At 45.5% G+C, this 17,468-nt stretch overlaps 1 protein-coding gene across 11 annotated transcripts in view; it reads left to right on the top strand.

Moving 5' to 3' along the window:
• Positions 1-17,468, top strand: part of OSBPL10 (oxysterol binding protein like 10) — a 325,500-nt gene that overhangs the window by 292,084 nt on the left and 15,948 nt on the right. For 10 of the 11 annotated variants that reach the window (XM_031662893.1, XM_017956006.3, XM_031662890.1 and 7 more), the window contains one exon: positions 11,950-12,430. In XM_031662893.1, the coding sequence (XP_031518753.1) occupies positions 11,950-12,430 (481 nt within the window). Of the gene's footprint in view, positions 1-11,949; positions 12,431-12,645; positions 12,710-17,468 lie in introns of all 11 variants that reach the window. The other variant, XR_004181986.1, reaches the window with a different exon arrangement.

The following is a 17,468-nucleotide window of genomic DNA, read 5'->3' as shown; positions in this document are numbered from 1 at the left end:
CTCTGAGCCAGACTGCCTGGGCTGGCATCTCACTGAGTTGCTGTCTATATATTACCTTGCATCTGAGTGCCTCTGTTTTCTCACCTTTAAAAGGGGGTTGATAATCGTACCTTCCTCATAGGGCCACTCTGTATGTATACATAGTGATGTGTGAAGGACTCAGAGCAGTGCCTGGCACAGAGTGCATGCTGTGTTTGCTGTTATCATTATCAAGTGAACTTTCCGGACTGCTTCAGTTTTCCCAGTGAGAAAAGCAGGAAAGTGACCAGCTGGGAGTGAAAAAGAGCAAAGAGTTATTAGAGGTTTGAGAAGGGAGAAGACAGGAAATAAGTGGTTGGGGAGACGAAGCAGGTAGGAGGATTGTCACACACCACCAGGGGGCCACTTAAGGTTTTGAGGTTGTGAATTTAAACTCAGAGTCTGCATGTTGTCTCTGTTTCTCTGAGAAAGTTGAGCTGCCAGATTGAGATATACAGAATGTGAGGGGCTGGATTAAACAGAGTTAAGATTTTCTCGGTTAGTTGCCTGGATGGAGGGAGAGAGTAGCATTGTTGCTTGAGGCAGATCAAAGGGAGTAAGTATAGGGTTGGGCCAGGGACTCTACTGGGAGTGGAGGGAAGTGAGACCACAGCGGGGAGGTGGACAGTACAAGGTCAATGGGTCAAAGGTGCTGGTAGGACTAGAGACTGGATGGGGTGAATGGGACATATGGGGCAATAGCAGAGAGAGGGATGCTTGAACTTGAGCTTATGGGTGGTAGTTAAAGATAATGGCAGTCTAGGATGTGTGTGTCTGTTTGTAACCCTGTATGGATTTCTCAGAGGATGTAGTCTGAACTCCAATGTTATAGATATAGAAAAATATCGAACAGTGTATTTTGAATCCTTTCAGAGAGCACAGCTGGCTTCAGAGAGTAGGTAGGAGGTTGGGGATACAGATTGTGGCCAAAACTAGTGGATTGAGCTGTGCTCTGGTGATGAGGTCCCTAGCCTAAAGATACCCAATTCATAGCTCATCAGTCAAGAACACGTGAGACAAGATTCATGGTTTGAGGCCGGGCACGGTGGCTCATGCCTGTAATTCCAGCACTTTGGGAGGTTGAGGTGGGCGGATCACCTGAGGTTGGGAGTTCGAGACTAGCCTGACCAACATGGAGAAACCCCGTCTCTACTAAAAATACAAAATTAGCTGGGCGTAGTGGCACACACCTATAATCCTAGCTCCTCGGGAGGCTGAGGCAGGAGAATCGCTTGAACCCGGGAGGTAGAGGTTGCAGTGAGCAGAGACTGTGCCATTGCACTCCAGCCTGGGCAACAAGAGCGAAGGTTCGTCTCAAAAAAAAAAAAAAAAGATTCATGTTTTGTTAGAGAAGCTTGCTGAGATAATTTTCTATGACTCTTAAATAATTGTTTAAGTTGTTACTAATCAAAGAAACAAATGACCTTATTTTAGACCTTCTAAATCAGCAACAAAATAGTAGATACATATTTAGCGTATACAGGGTAAAAATGATGTCCCAACTCCTTGCTGATGGCATTATAAATTGATTGCATTTTTAGAAAGCATTGACTGCATGTGTCAAAAATCATAGCAATGTTCACTGAAACTTTTTTAAAAATTAAAGTAATTTTAAAATTAAATGTTGAATGGATACAAAAGAATATAAAATATATGGATAATATAGGGCAGGGGTCAGCAAACCTTTTTTTTTTTTTTTTTTTTTTTGAAACAGAGTGTTGCTCTGTCACCCAGACTGGAGTGGCGTGATCTTGGCTAACTCCAACCTCGGCCTCCCAAGTTCAAGTGATTCTCCTGCCTCAGCTTCCTGAGTAGATGGGATCACAGGTGCACACCACCATGCCAAGCTAATTTTTGTATTTTTAGTAGAGATGGGGTTTCACCATATTGACCAGGCTGGTCTTGAACTCCCAACCTCAGGTGATCTGCCCACCTCGACCTCCCAAAGTGCTGGAATTACGGGCAAGAGCCATTGCACACAGCCAGCAAACATTTTCTGTAAAAGGTCAGACAGGTGGCTCACATCTGTAATCCCAGTGGTTTTGGATGCTGAGGCAGAAGGATCGCTTGAGGCCAGGAGTTTGAGACCAGCTTGAGCAACCTAGCAAGACCTTGTCTCTACCAAAACTACTTTAAAATTAGCCAGGTGTGGTAACACATACTTATAGTCCCAGCTACTGGGGAGGCTGAGGCAGAAGGATCACTTAAGCCTAGGATTTTGAGGCTGCAGTGAGCTATGATCATACCACTGCACTCCAGTCTGGGCAACAGAGCAAGACATTGTTTTTAAAAATTTTGTATTTAATTAAATAAAAGACCAGATAACAAGTGTTTTTGGCTTTGTAGAGCGTGTTCTATCTACTGCAACCATTCAACTCTGCCATTTGACCACAAAGGCAGCTGTAGATAATGCAGAAATGAATGGTTATAGTTTGTTCCAGTAAAACTGGTTGTCAAAGCAAGTGGAGATTTGGCCCATGGCTTGTATTTGTCGACCCCTGGTATATAGAATCACACTACAGCAGACATCATGTACTCACCACGGGTTTACCGAAAGTGACATCGTTACCTGTGTACATTTCAATGGATATATAACATTCTACCATATGGCTGCATTATCATTTACTTTCCCAACAAATAGTCTGTGGTTGGTCACGTTGTCTCTTTTTGGCTTCTTGATGTTATAGGTAATGATATAGTGAACACCTTCTTGGTCATACAGCCTTTTTCCTTTGATTGAATTATTTCATTAGGCCCGATTTCTAGCATCAATCACAATATGCAAAGATTAACATTGTGGTGCTTGAGCTCCTTTGTGTAAAAGGGAAATTTTAATGAAAAGGGTCAGCAGGCCAGTGTTTATCCTGGAAATGAACCCCTCAAGGCAGAGATGTGGACCTCAGGGATCTCTGGTCTCCCTGGTCCTGCTTCCACTTCTCTTGCCAGATCCCTCCAGCTGTTCTTCTCCCTGAATCTGGTTTTCAGTATAGTGTCAAGCAAAGCCTGTTATCTCTCCCAAGTGTTTGCCTTTTAATACAAGATAGAGTGGAGACCTGGCTTCCCTAAGCTTGTCTGTGTAAATCTGTTTCATGAGGGGATGCAGTTTGTGCGATCTCCATGCTCCCTTTCTGTCCTGTTGGCAGCAGCTCATCAATCCACACTTCTAGAAAGAGTGACAGTCACGATAGTCTTCAGGCCCCTTGGGTGTGTTGAGCGACCCAGCATGGGCCTTGGCCAAGCAGCATTGATTCTCATTCCAGCTCTCCACTGACTTAGCCATTGTAAATTGCAAAGCCTCTCTGGACGCTAGTTTCCTCATCTGTAAAATGGAATAGTCGTACCTGCTTACAGCATCTAAGAAGGTTACACAAGATAATGAGTGCTGTGCCCTGGCTTGAGCTCTAAGAACAGTTTAAGTCTGCAATATTTCAAATATTCTCACGGCAGTGTTTTTGTCTTGTACAATTATTTCTCCTTTTTCTCTGAGCAGGTGACGGATTGTTTATAGAAGTATCAGAGGTGGTCCTGGGGTTGCTCTGGGCATTGTGAGTCATTTTAGCTTTCAGCATTGTCACTGAAATATGATGTGACAAGGTTGTGTCTAATTTCTGTTGCTCGTATCTTCCCTGGTCTCCAAATGAGGTTACTGTTTCCTGATCATAGGGGTCTATAATCTGAGCCTGCCTAGAATGAGCATTTCCTGGATGCTAGGTAGGCACTGCACGGATTTAACACTGCCATTTGATACTCACAATCAGCCTAGAAGGTTGGTATTTTTATTTTCTCCATTTTACAACTGAGGAATTGAGTCCTGGGGAGAAGAATTTGCCACGTACACATGGCTAGTCACTGCTAAGGGATGACGTTCTGCTCCCAACAGAGCTGGTGTCTGGGACTCTGGAAAACACAGGCATTAACTTCAGCAGATATCTTTCTATGTAGTAAATATCTTCTTGGAAAAAGTAAAATTTTATTTCAAACTCTTCCCATCTAACAAAAATTTTAATGAATGCTGTTCATAATGCTTCAGGCACCATGAAATGGGTGTGAAGGGAGCTGGCAGGTTAAGGAAACCCAGGGAAAAGGTTGGCTAAGTCAAGAAACCTTTTGCAGTGTGAATTATCTGCCCTTTATTTTGTAAAATTGGATTTCCGTGTATTTCTCCTGGTTTTCTCAAAATAGGACATAAATGAACCTTTGTGGTGGTCGAGGCCTCTCTGCTTGCTTGTTTGCACTGGGTGTGTTTGCCCATCTAAGGGTAAAATAGGAAGATGACTTCCGAGGTTAAGAAGTGATGGTTCTTTTTTCTTTCTTTTCTTTTTCTTTAAAAAGATAAGGTCTTGCTCTGGCGCTCAAGCTGGTGTACGGTGGTGCAATCATAGCTCACTGCAGCCGGAAAATCCTGGGCTCAAGCGATCCTCCTGCCTCAGCCTACAAATGGCTAAGTCTGCCCTAAGACTACGGGTATGCACCACCACACGTGGCTAATTTAAAAACTTTTTTTTGGTGTAGAGACAAGGTCTTGCAGCCAGGTTGGTCTTGAACTCCAGAGCTGAAGCGATCCTCCCACCTCAGCCTCTGAAAGTGCTGGGATCACGGGTCTGAGCCACTGCACCCAGGCAACTGGTGTTTCTTTGAAGAAAATTGCACCTACTCTTGGCCTTCTATTTGCAGAGGCCAGCTGTGCTCCCTGTTGTGGGGAGGGGACTATCCCTCTTTCCAGGTGTCCTGTGCCTTCCCCTATGGTGATTGTTTATTTCAGATTTCTAAGAGCCTGAGAGCCCAACCTGAAGATTATTTACTTCTAGATTGATGCCACTTTAAATGTAATTAATTGTTCTCTGAGTCCCTAGTGCAGATCCTCTCTTTTTGTCCTTCCCCCCAAATAGTTCTTTGTCTTAATTATGTTAATGGAAGAAAAGGCAGTCTTTATTGATGGCTCAGTAAATCCATAGCAGTGATTTCAGGTCATTTGGATGCCATCAGTCTGAACAGCTGGGCCATCACTCACCCTCTGTCGGAGGCAGACAGCCCAATTAGTACTCACCACTCCTTGGGTCTGTATCCCTGGTGTCCACTGTCCAAGAAATGGATGATTAAATTACTTATTTGCAAACGCACCAAAAAAAAAAAAAAAAAGAGAGGGTGCCCAGGAGATTGTAGGACAGGAAGAAATCAGACCAGACTAGGAAGTCTGTTTTAATGAAAAGTATGACATCTTGTCCAGAGTGTTCAGTTCATGGTTTTGAAGTTGATCTGGTGTTCTGCACAAACTCCAGTGAAACACACAACAGAAGATGAAAGAGGAAATAGTAATTCTGCTCCCAACCCATTCTGCTCCATCTCTCCAGGTATTCTTTTTTTTTCCTGCTCTGACAAAGCCACATCATTTCAAAGTGCAGAATACATACCTAGTAGGTTGGACTTGATGTTGGCTGTGAGCCCATATTCCCTCAGTCTGCAATTTTGGGAAGGTTGTCTTTGAAAATTATTATGTTCTCAGGTATTGCATCCCCAGTAGAACCTTTTTTCTTTTTCCTCCAACTTTTTTATTTTGAACATTTTCCAATCTACAGTAAAGTTACCAGAATAGCAAAATGGACTCTCGTATTAGTTCTTGCATTGCTATAAAGAACTACCTGAAACTGGGTAATTTATCAAGAAAAGAGGTTTAATTGATTCACAGTTTTGCAGACTGTACAGGTTCTGGGGAGGCCTCAGGAAACTTACAATCATGGCAGAAGGCGAAGGGGAAGCTCTCAACATCTTACATGGCCAGAGCAGGAGAAAGAGAGCAAAGTGGGAGGTGCTGCATACTTTTAAACAACCAGATCTCATGAGAACTCACTATCATGAGAACAGCAAGGGGAAGTGTGCCCCCATTATCCAGTCACCTCCCATCAGGCCCCATCTCCAACACTGGGGATTACAATTTGACATGAGATTTGGGTGGGGACACAAATCCAAACCATATCAACTCCCATATATTCTTCACCTTTTTTGGCCAATTACTAACATTTTGTGCTTTGCATTTCTTCTCCCTTCTTCCCTCTCTGCCAGCCTCTCTCCTCCACTCCTCCCTCCTTCCTTCTTCCATTTTTCTCTCTAGCTCTCAAGCTCTCTCCCTCCAGAACTTTATCCATACACATGCATGTACATATGTGTGTTACACATTGTGTTAGTCCATTTTCATGCTGCTGATAAAAGACATACCCGAGACTGGGAAGAAAAAGAGGTTTAACAGACTTAACAGTTCCAAATGGCTGGGGAGGCCTCACAATTGTGGCAGAAGGCAAGGAGGAGCATCATGTCTTACATGGATGGCAGCAGGCAAAGAGAGAACTTGTTCAGGGAAACTCCTCTTTATAAAACCACCAGATCTCATGAGATTTACTCGCTATTAATGAGAACAGCATAAGAAAGACCCACCCCCATGATTCAATTACCTCCCACTGGGTCCCTCCCATGACACGTGGGAATTGTGGGAGTTACAATTCAAAATGAAATTTGGGTGGGGACACAGCCAAACTATATCGTACATGTATGTTTATTTTTCGATTAACCATTTTAGAGTATGTTGCAGACATCATGACAGTTCTTCCCTACCCCTTTAGTGAGTATCTTTTAAGACTAAGGACATTATAGTATACATTTGTCACATTGGGAAATGTAACATTGAGGCAATATTATTTCATATTCAGCCCATGGTGAATTTTCCCAAATTGTCCCAATGATGTGCTTTATGGCTGTTTTTTAAAACTGCAGAATCCAACCCAGATTGTTACATTTGGTCATTATGATGTCTCTAGTCTCCTTTAGCCAAGAAAATTCCCCTCCTTTTTCCCTTTCATGGCAGTGATACTGAAGAGTTCAAGTCAGGTTTTCTTTGCTTTCATTTTGTTTTTTTTCAGACTGTTCCTCAGTTTGGATTTGTTTCCCCCCCCCCCCCCCCCCCCGCCCCCCATAGTTAAGAGTTAGACTAAACAGTTTGGGCAGTAATAATTGGCAGAGGTTGCTGAGCAGAGCCTCTTTTTTTCCTTTTGGTAAAGAGAAGGGGAAGATGCCTTCATACAAGTGATTTCATTCCTTCTGGCTCCTTTGGAGCCTTTGAAGGCCCGTTCTGGATGTCATCCAGCCACATTCTTTTTGGCCCCAGAGGTGTCTTAGGAGATCCAGTAGAGTGTGGGGCAGACCGGTTTTGAGTCTACTCATTCATTAGACATTTAGAGTGCACTTCTGATACGTCAGGCTCTGGTTTCTTACTCCCCAAAACATGTTCCTGAAATAAGCTAGATTCGGTGTAAGCTGGCTTCAGCCCAGAAGTTGGTATGTTATGTGAATATTCTCATGTTCCTTGAGAGAAGCAGCAGCTGAGAACTTGGCTGGATATATTCAGAAGAATTAAAAGCATGGTGAGTGAAAATCTGCATTTAAAAATATGGGTAACTTCAATGTGTCAAAGGAAACAAAAGTGTCTCTCGTGCAGTTCATCTGTTTGTCTTGTTTTTTGCTGGGTACTAAGGGGTCAGGTGTCTGTCCACTACAGTTTTGAAACGTGTACATTAATAAAAGCAAAAAAGCCTTGCAGGTGGAGATATGTGTGGGGTGTAGAGGATGGGAAAGAGGGGTTGTTGCTTTAGCCTTGGAAGCAGAAACAGTCAGAAAAAGCTTCACAGAGGAGAGAGCTACTTGAGCTGATGAACTTTTTGTCATATAGACAGGGCAGGAGAAAGGGCAGAAAAAGGGAATGTGTGTGTGTGAGGGGAGATTTGTGCAGGGAGGGATGGGGGCAGTCAGTCAGGATATTGTGTGAGACCAGAGGGAGGTGGGGGCTTTATCTCTTACAGAGATTTTAGAAAGATGACTCTGGCTGTGATGTGGAGGAGAGTTGGAGGTATGACAGGAGGCTGGACATCCAGTTCAGGAGCTACACCTCCCATGCCTTTCCTTCATTGCAACGATCTCCCTTCCATTTATGATGTTGATGATAGTGTTTGGAATGGTGGATTTTCTTGCTATGTTGGGAAGAGTGAAATGGCCTTAGAAGGTGGGGCTCATGTCCCACAGTCTTGCCCATTCTATCTCCTTTGCTCACTTCTTTTAAAAAAATTATTGTTATTATTATTATTTGTAGTGATGGGTTCTCACTGTGTTGCCCAGGCTAGTCTTAAACTCTTGGCCTCAAGTGATCCTCCTGCCTCAGCCTCCCAAATTCTTGGGATTACAGGCATGAGGCACCATGCTTGGTCCTTTCCCCTCTTCTTAATCCATGACAGCAGCTGGGGTGGCTCAGACATCCTAACTGTCTCCCTTGTCCACTGAGAGAAGATGTTCTTGTTAACCAGAAACAGATAATCGTGATGTGTCATGGGGTAATGACAGGGACTTGGAGGTGGCAGCTGGGAGCCTGAGGTTCCCTGCTGGCTCAGCCACTGGGTGGCCCAGGCATAGTGCCCTCGCCTGTGGCACCAGGGTGTTGCACGAAATCATCCTGAAGGCTGCCGTTTGGTTCTGACATTCCATGACTCAGGGTTCCCAGTAGAGTTCTTTTTCTTATTTATTTACTTACTTATTTATTTTTAATCCTTCAGCTTCTGAGTTCAGAAATGCTGACTAAATTGGGGGAAATATCTTAAATTCTTCTCCTTTTCAAAAGTACATAACTAGAGAGTAAACATTGTATCGATTTTCCTTGTTAACTTTAATCTTGGGTACAAACATGAGGATTCGTGTTCAGGGTGGAATTATTGCCACAGAAGCCCCATTGCCATAGAGTGGGGAAAAAGACACGAGCCGAGGTTACGAAATTATCTTTGTTTGAAGTTATACCCGTCAGGGCTGATGGCCTCCGTGTATGTTTCTGTCCTTCCCCTTCCCTGGCCTGCCTTCTGATCACAGGGCCCCTTGGACCTGGGAAGGGAGAGAGCAGGAGATGGAGTCACTTGTGGAAGGGGTGCAGATGCAGACATTTGTTGGCCACCTGTCCTTTGTCAGTGATTTGGCTTCATTAAGGGATTTCCAGGCTGCTGAAATTCACACTCCGCAACCTGTGCCACCCTATCTGGGTGGAGTTCATAGGGGAGCCCTTGGGTGATTCTGGGGCAGAAGAGGGAAGTGTGATGAGTATTTGGGGGTCAATTACTCTGCTATTGGACAGCTATGTGGTGGGAGAACACAGCCTGACCCCAGTGAAGCCTCATTGGAAGAGCAGCCCCCAGAGAGCACAGTGATGGCTGCTGAATGACGACCTGTCCCCACGAAAAAGGCATAGGAAGTGATAGAGGTGGCATCTGAAGGCTGCTTCAAGGTAAATGCTTTTCTTGGCCGGATGAGATCCTAGGACAGCCAGATTCTCAATTTTTTCAAGTTGTGGATTAAAGAAAATTAGGAAACCTCCATTGATTTGCATAGTTGTGTTTTTAAATAATGTTTCTTCTTTGTGTGTATTATAAAAGCAAAGCAGAAAGATACTCAGAAAAAAGAGTGTTGAAATCCCTCAGTTCTATCACCCGGACAGACATGTTAACGTTTTGAGTGTTTTTATGATTCTTGGATTGTATTACATGTTCAATTTTACATCTGGCTGCTTTTTTATTTAGCACAGGTACATTTTCTCCTGACATACTTTTTAAATGAAAGATAGAAAAGCATTAAAGGAGATCCACCAAGCTTTACCTCTCTAGCAGACGGGGTTTTTTCTAGTTTCCCCTGAAATTTCTGTACTTTGCTGTTCTCATGTCTGCCTGTCTCTCTCTGGACATCTGTATTAGTCCCTTGAGTGTAGCTGTGACAGAATGAGACTGAGTAGTTTTTAAGAAAAGTACATTTATTTAACTCGCAGTTCTGCAGACTGGGAAGTTTAAGAGCATAGTGTGACATCTGGCTGGCTTCTGGTGAGGGCCATGCACTGGGTCAAAACGTGGCAGAAAAGGGAGCGGGTGTGTGCAGAGATCACGTGGGAAGCACAAGGGTCTAGGAAGCCAAAGTCACTTCTAGAACAGCATGTTCTTGCGGTCCCTAATTCAGTCCTGAGAGAGTGAGAACTCGCTCCTGAAGGAAGGCATTAATCTCTTCGTAAGGGATCTGTTCCCATTACCTACACACCTTCTGCTAGTCCCCACGTGCTAACACTGACACATTGGGGATCAAATTGCAACACACATTTGGGAGGGGACAAACTCAAACCACAGCAGCGTCTCTTCTCCCTTCCATCATATCCAAGCCATTTGCAGGGAACGGGGTTGGAATCCTGAAGTAGAGTCAGGGTTACAGATCTGTGAGCCTGTGTGATATTTGTGGTCCGTGATCATACAGCCTCCCAAATGTTTTCATGGGGGTGAAGGACTGCAGAAAGGAAGGACAGAATTCGTTATGTAAAGAGGGATTGTATACCAGGCCCATGGTGTTGGTCAACTCACTGGAACCCGGCGTGTTGCCTGCATGGCCCAGCAGATCCGGGCTAGCTTTCCAGTTTCAAAATCCTGTGAGTCCACATTAGGAGGAACAGGATGAGATGCTCCGGGTTAAAGCTGGCTGTGTGTTGCAGCTAAGTGGGTGGATTATTAATACCCGATAACTCTTTGGGAGGCCGAGGTGGGTGGATGGCTTGAACTCAGGAGTTCACGATGAGCCTGGGCAACATGATGAGAACCCGTCTCTACTAAAATAAAAAAAATTAGCTGGGTGTGGTGGCAGGGCCTGTAGTCCCAGCTACTCAGGAGGCTGAGGCAGGAGAATCGCTTGAACCCAAGAGGTGGAGGTGGCAGTGAGCTGAGATTGTGCCACTGCACTCCAGCCTGGGTGACAGAAGGTGACTCTGTCTCAAAACAAACAAAAAAACAAATACCCGATATTTGTTTTAAGTTATTTTAAGATCACTCTAGGACAGTGAAAATGGACTTTCTCTTCTTTAAAAAGCAGCAACAGTAATGAGTTATGGGCTTCTCAGTTTCAGAATACCTTCAGTTGCTTTAAGTGACTTAAAGCAAATGATCAAGTAATCATTGGGTTACAGACATTTGGAGTTGTAGAGCCCCCTGAGTAACCACCTGGATCCACTTCGGATCAATGAGGAGTCTCTGTCTTATCTCTACCAGAGTTATCCGGGCCCCTACAAGGTTTCTGTCTTCAGTCATGGTGCCAATAACAAACGTAGGGGTAGCCACTCTGCCAGTCCTTTAGCAGCAGGTTCAGCAGGTTCAGGGCCAGGCTGCTTTGTAACTTCCACTGGTTTCTCCTGGACCAGCCTTGAGGACCGACCTTCACAGATGGAATCACCATGGCCCCTCTTCTGTGCGGCAGCTCTGTGGATATTTGCCTGCTGATGGGCCTGCCCCCTCCTGGAGGTGGGCTCTTTCTACAGTCCTACCCTTCCTCGGTCATGGTGGGGCTTGTACACCATTCTTCTACCGAGGTCTCCCAATGCACACTGTCATTGGTGGTGGGTCCTGGTCTGTCTGGACCCCCTATGAAGTGGCACCAACAAACCCCAGTATCCATGTTTGTGGGAACACATTGATTGCCGTCTCCCCTACCCCCGCCGCCCCACTTGTTCGTGCCTGATGGCAGGGGGAATACAGAAAAGCCCTTTGAGGCTGTTTTCTTCACATCCCTAAATAATGGAGAGCTAGGGGAGAGATGGCAGTGGAGACTGGGACAGAGACTATTGTGTTAGCCCAGGTAAGCAAGGAAGAAAATCACTTAGAACAGTCTTGTTGACAAAGCTGGGCTCCCATTGATTCCACTGCCACTTCTCATTTCTTTGATATTGTTTCCCTTGATTTGTCATTTGTGCACAAGTCAAAACAGACTGCTCCCTGGCTGGAGATGTTCTGAATTTGCTTGACAGTGGTTGCAGCCTTTACTTTTCTTTTCAGCTTTTCCATGTAATCCCAGGGATTCCTGTCTGACTTTGTGTGCTTCCAAATGTAGGTGGTGCTTCCCACCTTTATCCTGGAGAAGCGATCTTTGCTGGAGATGTATGCAGATTTTATGGCGCACCCAGATCTACTGCTGGCCATCACCGCTGGGGCCACACCAGAGGAGAGAGTCATTTGCTTCGTGGAGTATTATCTCACAGCCTTTCACGAGGGCCGCAAGGGCGCTTTAGCCAAGAAGCCCTACAACCCCATCATAGGCGAGACATTTCACTGCTCCTGGGAAGTTCCCAAGGACAGGATCAAGCCTAAGAGGACTGCTCCCTGCTCTCCTGCTGGCTGTCATGAACACCCAATGGCCGATGACCCTTCCAAAAGCTACAAACTAAGGTTTGTGGCTGAGCAAGTGTCCCATCACCCACCCATCTCCTGCTTCTACTGTGAGTGCAAGGAGAAGAGACTGTGCGTCAACACTCATGTATGGACCAAAAGCAAGTTCATGGGCATGTCCGTGGGGGTCTCTATGATAGGGGAAGGTAAGCCATGTCGTGTGTTGGAGTTTGGCTCTTACACAGTGACATTTCTATACCTGGTAGATGATTGATAATTTTGTGTGTGGAGTTTTCTTGTTGTTGTTTTTAACTTGTTTTGGAATTAGAGGGTGGGTGGTAAAAGGGATGGGTTTTGTTATTTGGGGACAAGGTCTGGTAATTTCCCAGTGGGGCCAAGGTAATGGATATCTGCCTGACAGCCGCCCACCTGGACCTTCGCACCTGGACCTTCCCGTGCTGTGCATGTGCGTGCGCGTCTTACAGGTACGTTTTTCTTTCAGCTTTGCATGAATATAAGAGTTGGCCTCCAAATCTGTGAAAACACATTTTTATTCATCCTCACCGGTGTTCTGGCTCACAGACAATGAGGATAATCATGCTGCCTATTCAAAATCTGCTCATAAAAATTCCCAAGACAAATCTTTCGACTCTATGCTAGAAATTCTGAAGAAAGAACATAGTATAATCACGCCACTGGTGGATCACACATTCTTATTTTAGCAAATGGCTGTGAATGAAGTTTATTCATTGTTTGAAGAAACCTATAATAATCCTTGTTAAATTCAAGCGTCTGTGTTACTGGTTCTTCCAACTTATTTTTGAGTCACAAATCTCTTCAAGGCTCTAAGGCTGTGATTCTCTTCCTAGAAAAAAAGAATCGAACTCCAAATTTGTCTTTGAGTTTCAGAGAGTACATGGCTCCTTAGAAGCCCTTCCAAAACCCCATGAGATAAGAGCATGTTTCATTCCCTTAGCACATTTTTATCGAGCACCTGCTGGATGCTTGACATTGCCTTAGGAGCTGTGGCTACTTGAGTAAACAAAACAGACCAAAAAAAGCTGTGTTCTTATGATGCTTCTATTCTCCTTCTTTCTCATGGGGAAATGAAATAAGTAAATAAAATTGGTTGTGTGGTAAGTTGAAGAACGATAAGTGTTGTAGAGAAACATAAAGCAGGTAGGGGTCTGGGGAAGACGAGGGAGAGGGCAGTTGAACTTTGAGATGAGCTGGCCAGTGGGAAGGCTTCACTAAGGTGTTCTTTGAGCAAAGACCCAAAGTGGGCAAAGAGCGGGCAAGGCAAGCCTTATAGATCACTGGGAGAGAGTTTGTGTGCAGAAAGAACGAGGCAGAGGCCTAGAGGTAAAATGTCCCTGGCATGGGGATGGAGACAGGAAGCCCATGTGACTGGAGCAGGGTGAACAGGGGCAGGTGGAGGTCAGGGAGGTGATGGTGGCCAGATTATGTAGGACCTCATGGGCTATTGCTAAGGACACTGGCTCTTACAGTGAGGGAGCCAGGAAGCCACTGGCACTTTTGAGCCGGAGAGTACCAGGCTCAATCTCACAGTTCAGCAAGACTGCTCCAGCCATTTGTTGAAAACAGACCCTGACAGGGGTAGTGGTGGAAACAAGGAGACTAGGGAGGAGTTTGTGAGAATAACTAAGCAGGTGATGATGGTGGCTTGGACCAGGTGGAGAATAGTGGAGGAAGTACAAGTAGTGGAGTAGTAAGGATCTGGATGGGTTCTAAAGTTAGAGCCAAGAGGATTTGCCTCTGGATGGGATGTGGAGTGTGAGAGAAAGTGTTGCCAAGGTTTTGACCTGAGCACCTAGAAGGATGGACTAGCTGTTAACTGAGATGGGAAGACTGAGGGCTGGGTATTGGGCTACTTTGAAGGGAGAGTGTGGGAGCTCAGGGCGGTTGTTAGGGTTTGGTCATTGAAGGGAGTGCTAGAGTAGGCAATTGTGTATGCAAGCTGGAGTTTTATAGGGAGGGTCCTGGCTGAGATAAAATATTTAAGGCCTTGAGACTAATGTGACTGCTGAGTGAGCACTGATTTCTGAAGCATTAAGCAGCATGAAGAGGTCCACAAGATGAACGGCCAGCCAAGGAGACTGATGAGGGGTGGCCAGAGAAGTAGACTGAATGGAATGGGAGAAGGTGCTCCCCGCGAGGCAAGTGAAGAAACAGAAGTAGACTGAATGGAATGGGAGAAGGTGCTCCCTGTGAGGCAAGTGAAGAAGGGCTTCAAAGTGCGACAGTGATCAATTGCATCACGTGATGCCTGGTTACTTCAGTAAGATGAGAACTGAGAAGCGATCATGGATTTTGGATCATGAAGGTCACTCGTGACCTTGACAGCAGTTGTCAGTGGAGTAGCACTAGTGAAAATCTGACTAAAGTCAAGAGAGAAGGAAGGAGACGAATTGGGGACTGTAAATGTAGACAATTCTTCCTTATTTATGGTTTGCATGCAATGATTCTATTCAGGAAAATACCCACTCTTGGGTTCCGCTTCTCTGTTAGGTTTACACCCCAAAGTGCCATCCCCCTTGCGTAGATAAGACGGCAACTCCAGAGTGGCCACAGATGCACTCAGCATTCATGTCGGGCCTTCACCGGGGTCTTCCTTGCACACAGGTCTAGTAATCAGCCAGCTCCTGCTGCACTCCTCACACCTTCCTCTCAAGGATCAATCAGGATCAAGAAGTTCACCAATGAGACATTCATTAATTTGTGCAGGAGGCCAGGGACACGCCTGTTACCAGGATGATCTTGGGCCACCCAGTTTAGGCCTTTTCCACAATTCAGATGGAGGTGGGTTGTATCTGTGGGGGAAAGATGTAAAAATACATCTATCTTTAGATAAACCTCATCAATAATGAATATTTTCCCCCTCTTAGGTTATCTTCTGTGAGAGTGCAGTATTGCAACTATTTTCCAATTAGAAAAGTCCCAATTTATGACTGGGTTGTCTGGCTTTTCCTGCTGTTGACAAGGGGAGAGGGATGCCAGAAGTCGTCTCTCTTCTTAAAGAGGAGCTGTTACCAGTGATGACTGGACCATGACATCTTGTAGCTGAAAGGGCATTTGTCCGCCATATGCTCCAGGGTTTCCAGCTGTGCTGTAGAGAATCCCAGGCTCCTTAGAGGGGCACAGGGAGTGAGTGGTGAGGCTGGTCTTCTTCCCAAGTCCACTCCAGCCTGAGCATCTCCATCCATCCTTACCTGTTTACCAGATGGACTTCCCTATACAAGTTTATTTCCAAAAGGATTCTCTTGCTTCAGAATGCTCAGCAGACCTTGGATGAGTCCAGCTATCCTCATTTCACAGATGAGGAGCCTGAGAGGGGCAGCTTGCCTAGGAACCTGTGCATAATTAACAACAATATCCATCCTGCCCTCAGCACAAGGCATTGAAGGGGGATGCAGGGCAGCTGCTGGGGTCTCCTTCAGTCAGGGGCCGTTTCTCAGCTCATCTCTGACCTGTGGATGAGATACCAGAATCTGAGGAGGTTCAGGCAGCCCCCTGAGTTCACAAGCCCAGGAAGAGCAGAGGAGCAGGGTTGAGCAGCAGGCGGTGGGCCAGGGAAGGGGGACCTGGTCAAGGCAGGTTAGAGCCCTACATGGACACAGCCAGGGCTGTTGAGGCCTCTCTCTGACACTGAGAAAACTTGATTCAAGTGTGTTTCTCGGCGGGGCAGGGCTAGAGGAACAAGAGATATTTCCTCACCGGCCTCTTTTCTGACCCCAGTGACTGCTTGTTCTCCTGAACTCTGCCTTCTCCTTGGATGAAGCGACAGGGAGCTGCCACCATGCAGTACTGTTTGGGTTAAAGCCCCCTGGCAGGTTTCAAAAAGTGTGTCTCAGCCCAGACTGGGGACTCTTGAAATTGCATGAACTGAGAGCTCTGGTTAGAATACTCGGGTAGCTCTTCCTGTTGAAAGCATGGAGAAGATTGCCAAGGACTCCCCTGTGGGAGGAGTTGTTCACATTGATTTTTATACTTAAGTTTGTAATAAGAATGGGAGCAACATTAATCCTGGTTCTGACTTATCTGGGGCTCTGTGTTTTCGTAGGTTGCTTTAGGCTTGCCTCATGCTATGAGGTTTATATTGGTAGAAAAACCTTTTCCTTTTCTTAAAAACAAAAATTGGTATTCAGGAGACTCATCTCATTGTATTTAATTTTATTCCTTATTCTAAATTTCCCACATAATAAATATTTTGAAGATGAAATATGTTTGTTTGCTAGAGAAGGTAGAGAAGGCAGTTCACACTTTGTATTTATGTCCCGTATGCAAGATGATTCCTTGCACATTTTCTACAGATAGTATTTTAAACATGTTTACCTCCTTATCTGTAACAGTGGTGGCTCGAATAAATCTGTCATTTACCCATTCACTTATCCATTCATCCGTTTATTTGTTAAGTGATTGACACCATCCTTAATGCCAGAGATGCAGCAGAGGCCACAGCACACAGATTCCGGGCCCCCGGGAGCTCATGCTCCAGCAGGAGGGCCAGAGAGAAGACAAGACATGTGCGTGAAGTCCTCAGTGTGATAGATGATGATTGACACTAAGACAAAGTAGGAAGGAGGAGAGAGAGTGAAGCTGGGGCAGGGAGGTTGCAGTTTTCCCTAATGTGAACCTCAACAAGATAGAGCAGCTGAGGAAGGGCCTGAAGCAGGTTTAAGAAGGGGTCTTCTAGGCAAAAAAGAACAGCAAGTAGTAAGGCCCCAAGTTGCGAGCGAGTGGCTGGGGTGTTTTGAGGACAGCCAGGGGCCAGTGTGTCTGCAGCAGAGTGAGTGGGTGGCCGGGAAGAGAGGAAATAAGGCCAGAGAGGAGAGGCCACATTTTGGGATCTGATTTTGGGGACCTGGAAGGACTTTGCCGTTTGCTGTGAGATGGCAGTTGCTGGAGGGTAGACATGATTTTAGCAGCATCCGTGTTGGCTGAGTGAAGAATAGGCTGAAGGCGGAAGTGGAGAGGGCCCAGTGCAAAGATAGAAGCAGAGGGGGAAGTTGTTTCTTATTTCTCTTCTTCCCCCACCCCTCCTCCCACACACACGCATGCACACATGCACACACACACATGCACATACACACACAGTTTGAATCTGTGATTAGTCAGAGTAAGTGCTTGGTGAATAGAATGCCTTTTGTCTGGGGATTTCCCTGCACTTGCTGCTTGTCAAGGCATGGTCAAGCCAGATTCTTAAATTGAAGTAACGGGTCAACG

Source organism: Papio anubis, chromosome 2 (genome assembly GCF_008728515.1).
Source record: "Papio anubis isolate 15944 chromosome 2, Panubis1.0, whole genome shotgun sequence".
NCBI lineage: Eukaryota > Metazoa > Chordata > Mammalia > Primates > Cercopithecidae > Papio > Papio anubis.
The sequence above is the reverse complement of the archived record's forward strand: the minus strand, read 5'-3'. Positions and strand labels throughout refer to the sequence as shown.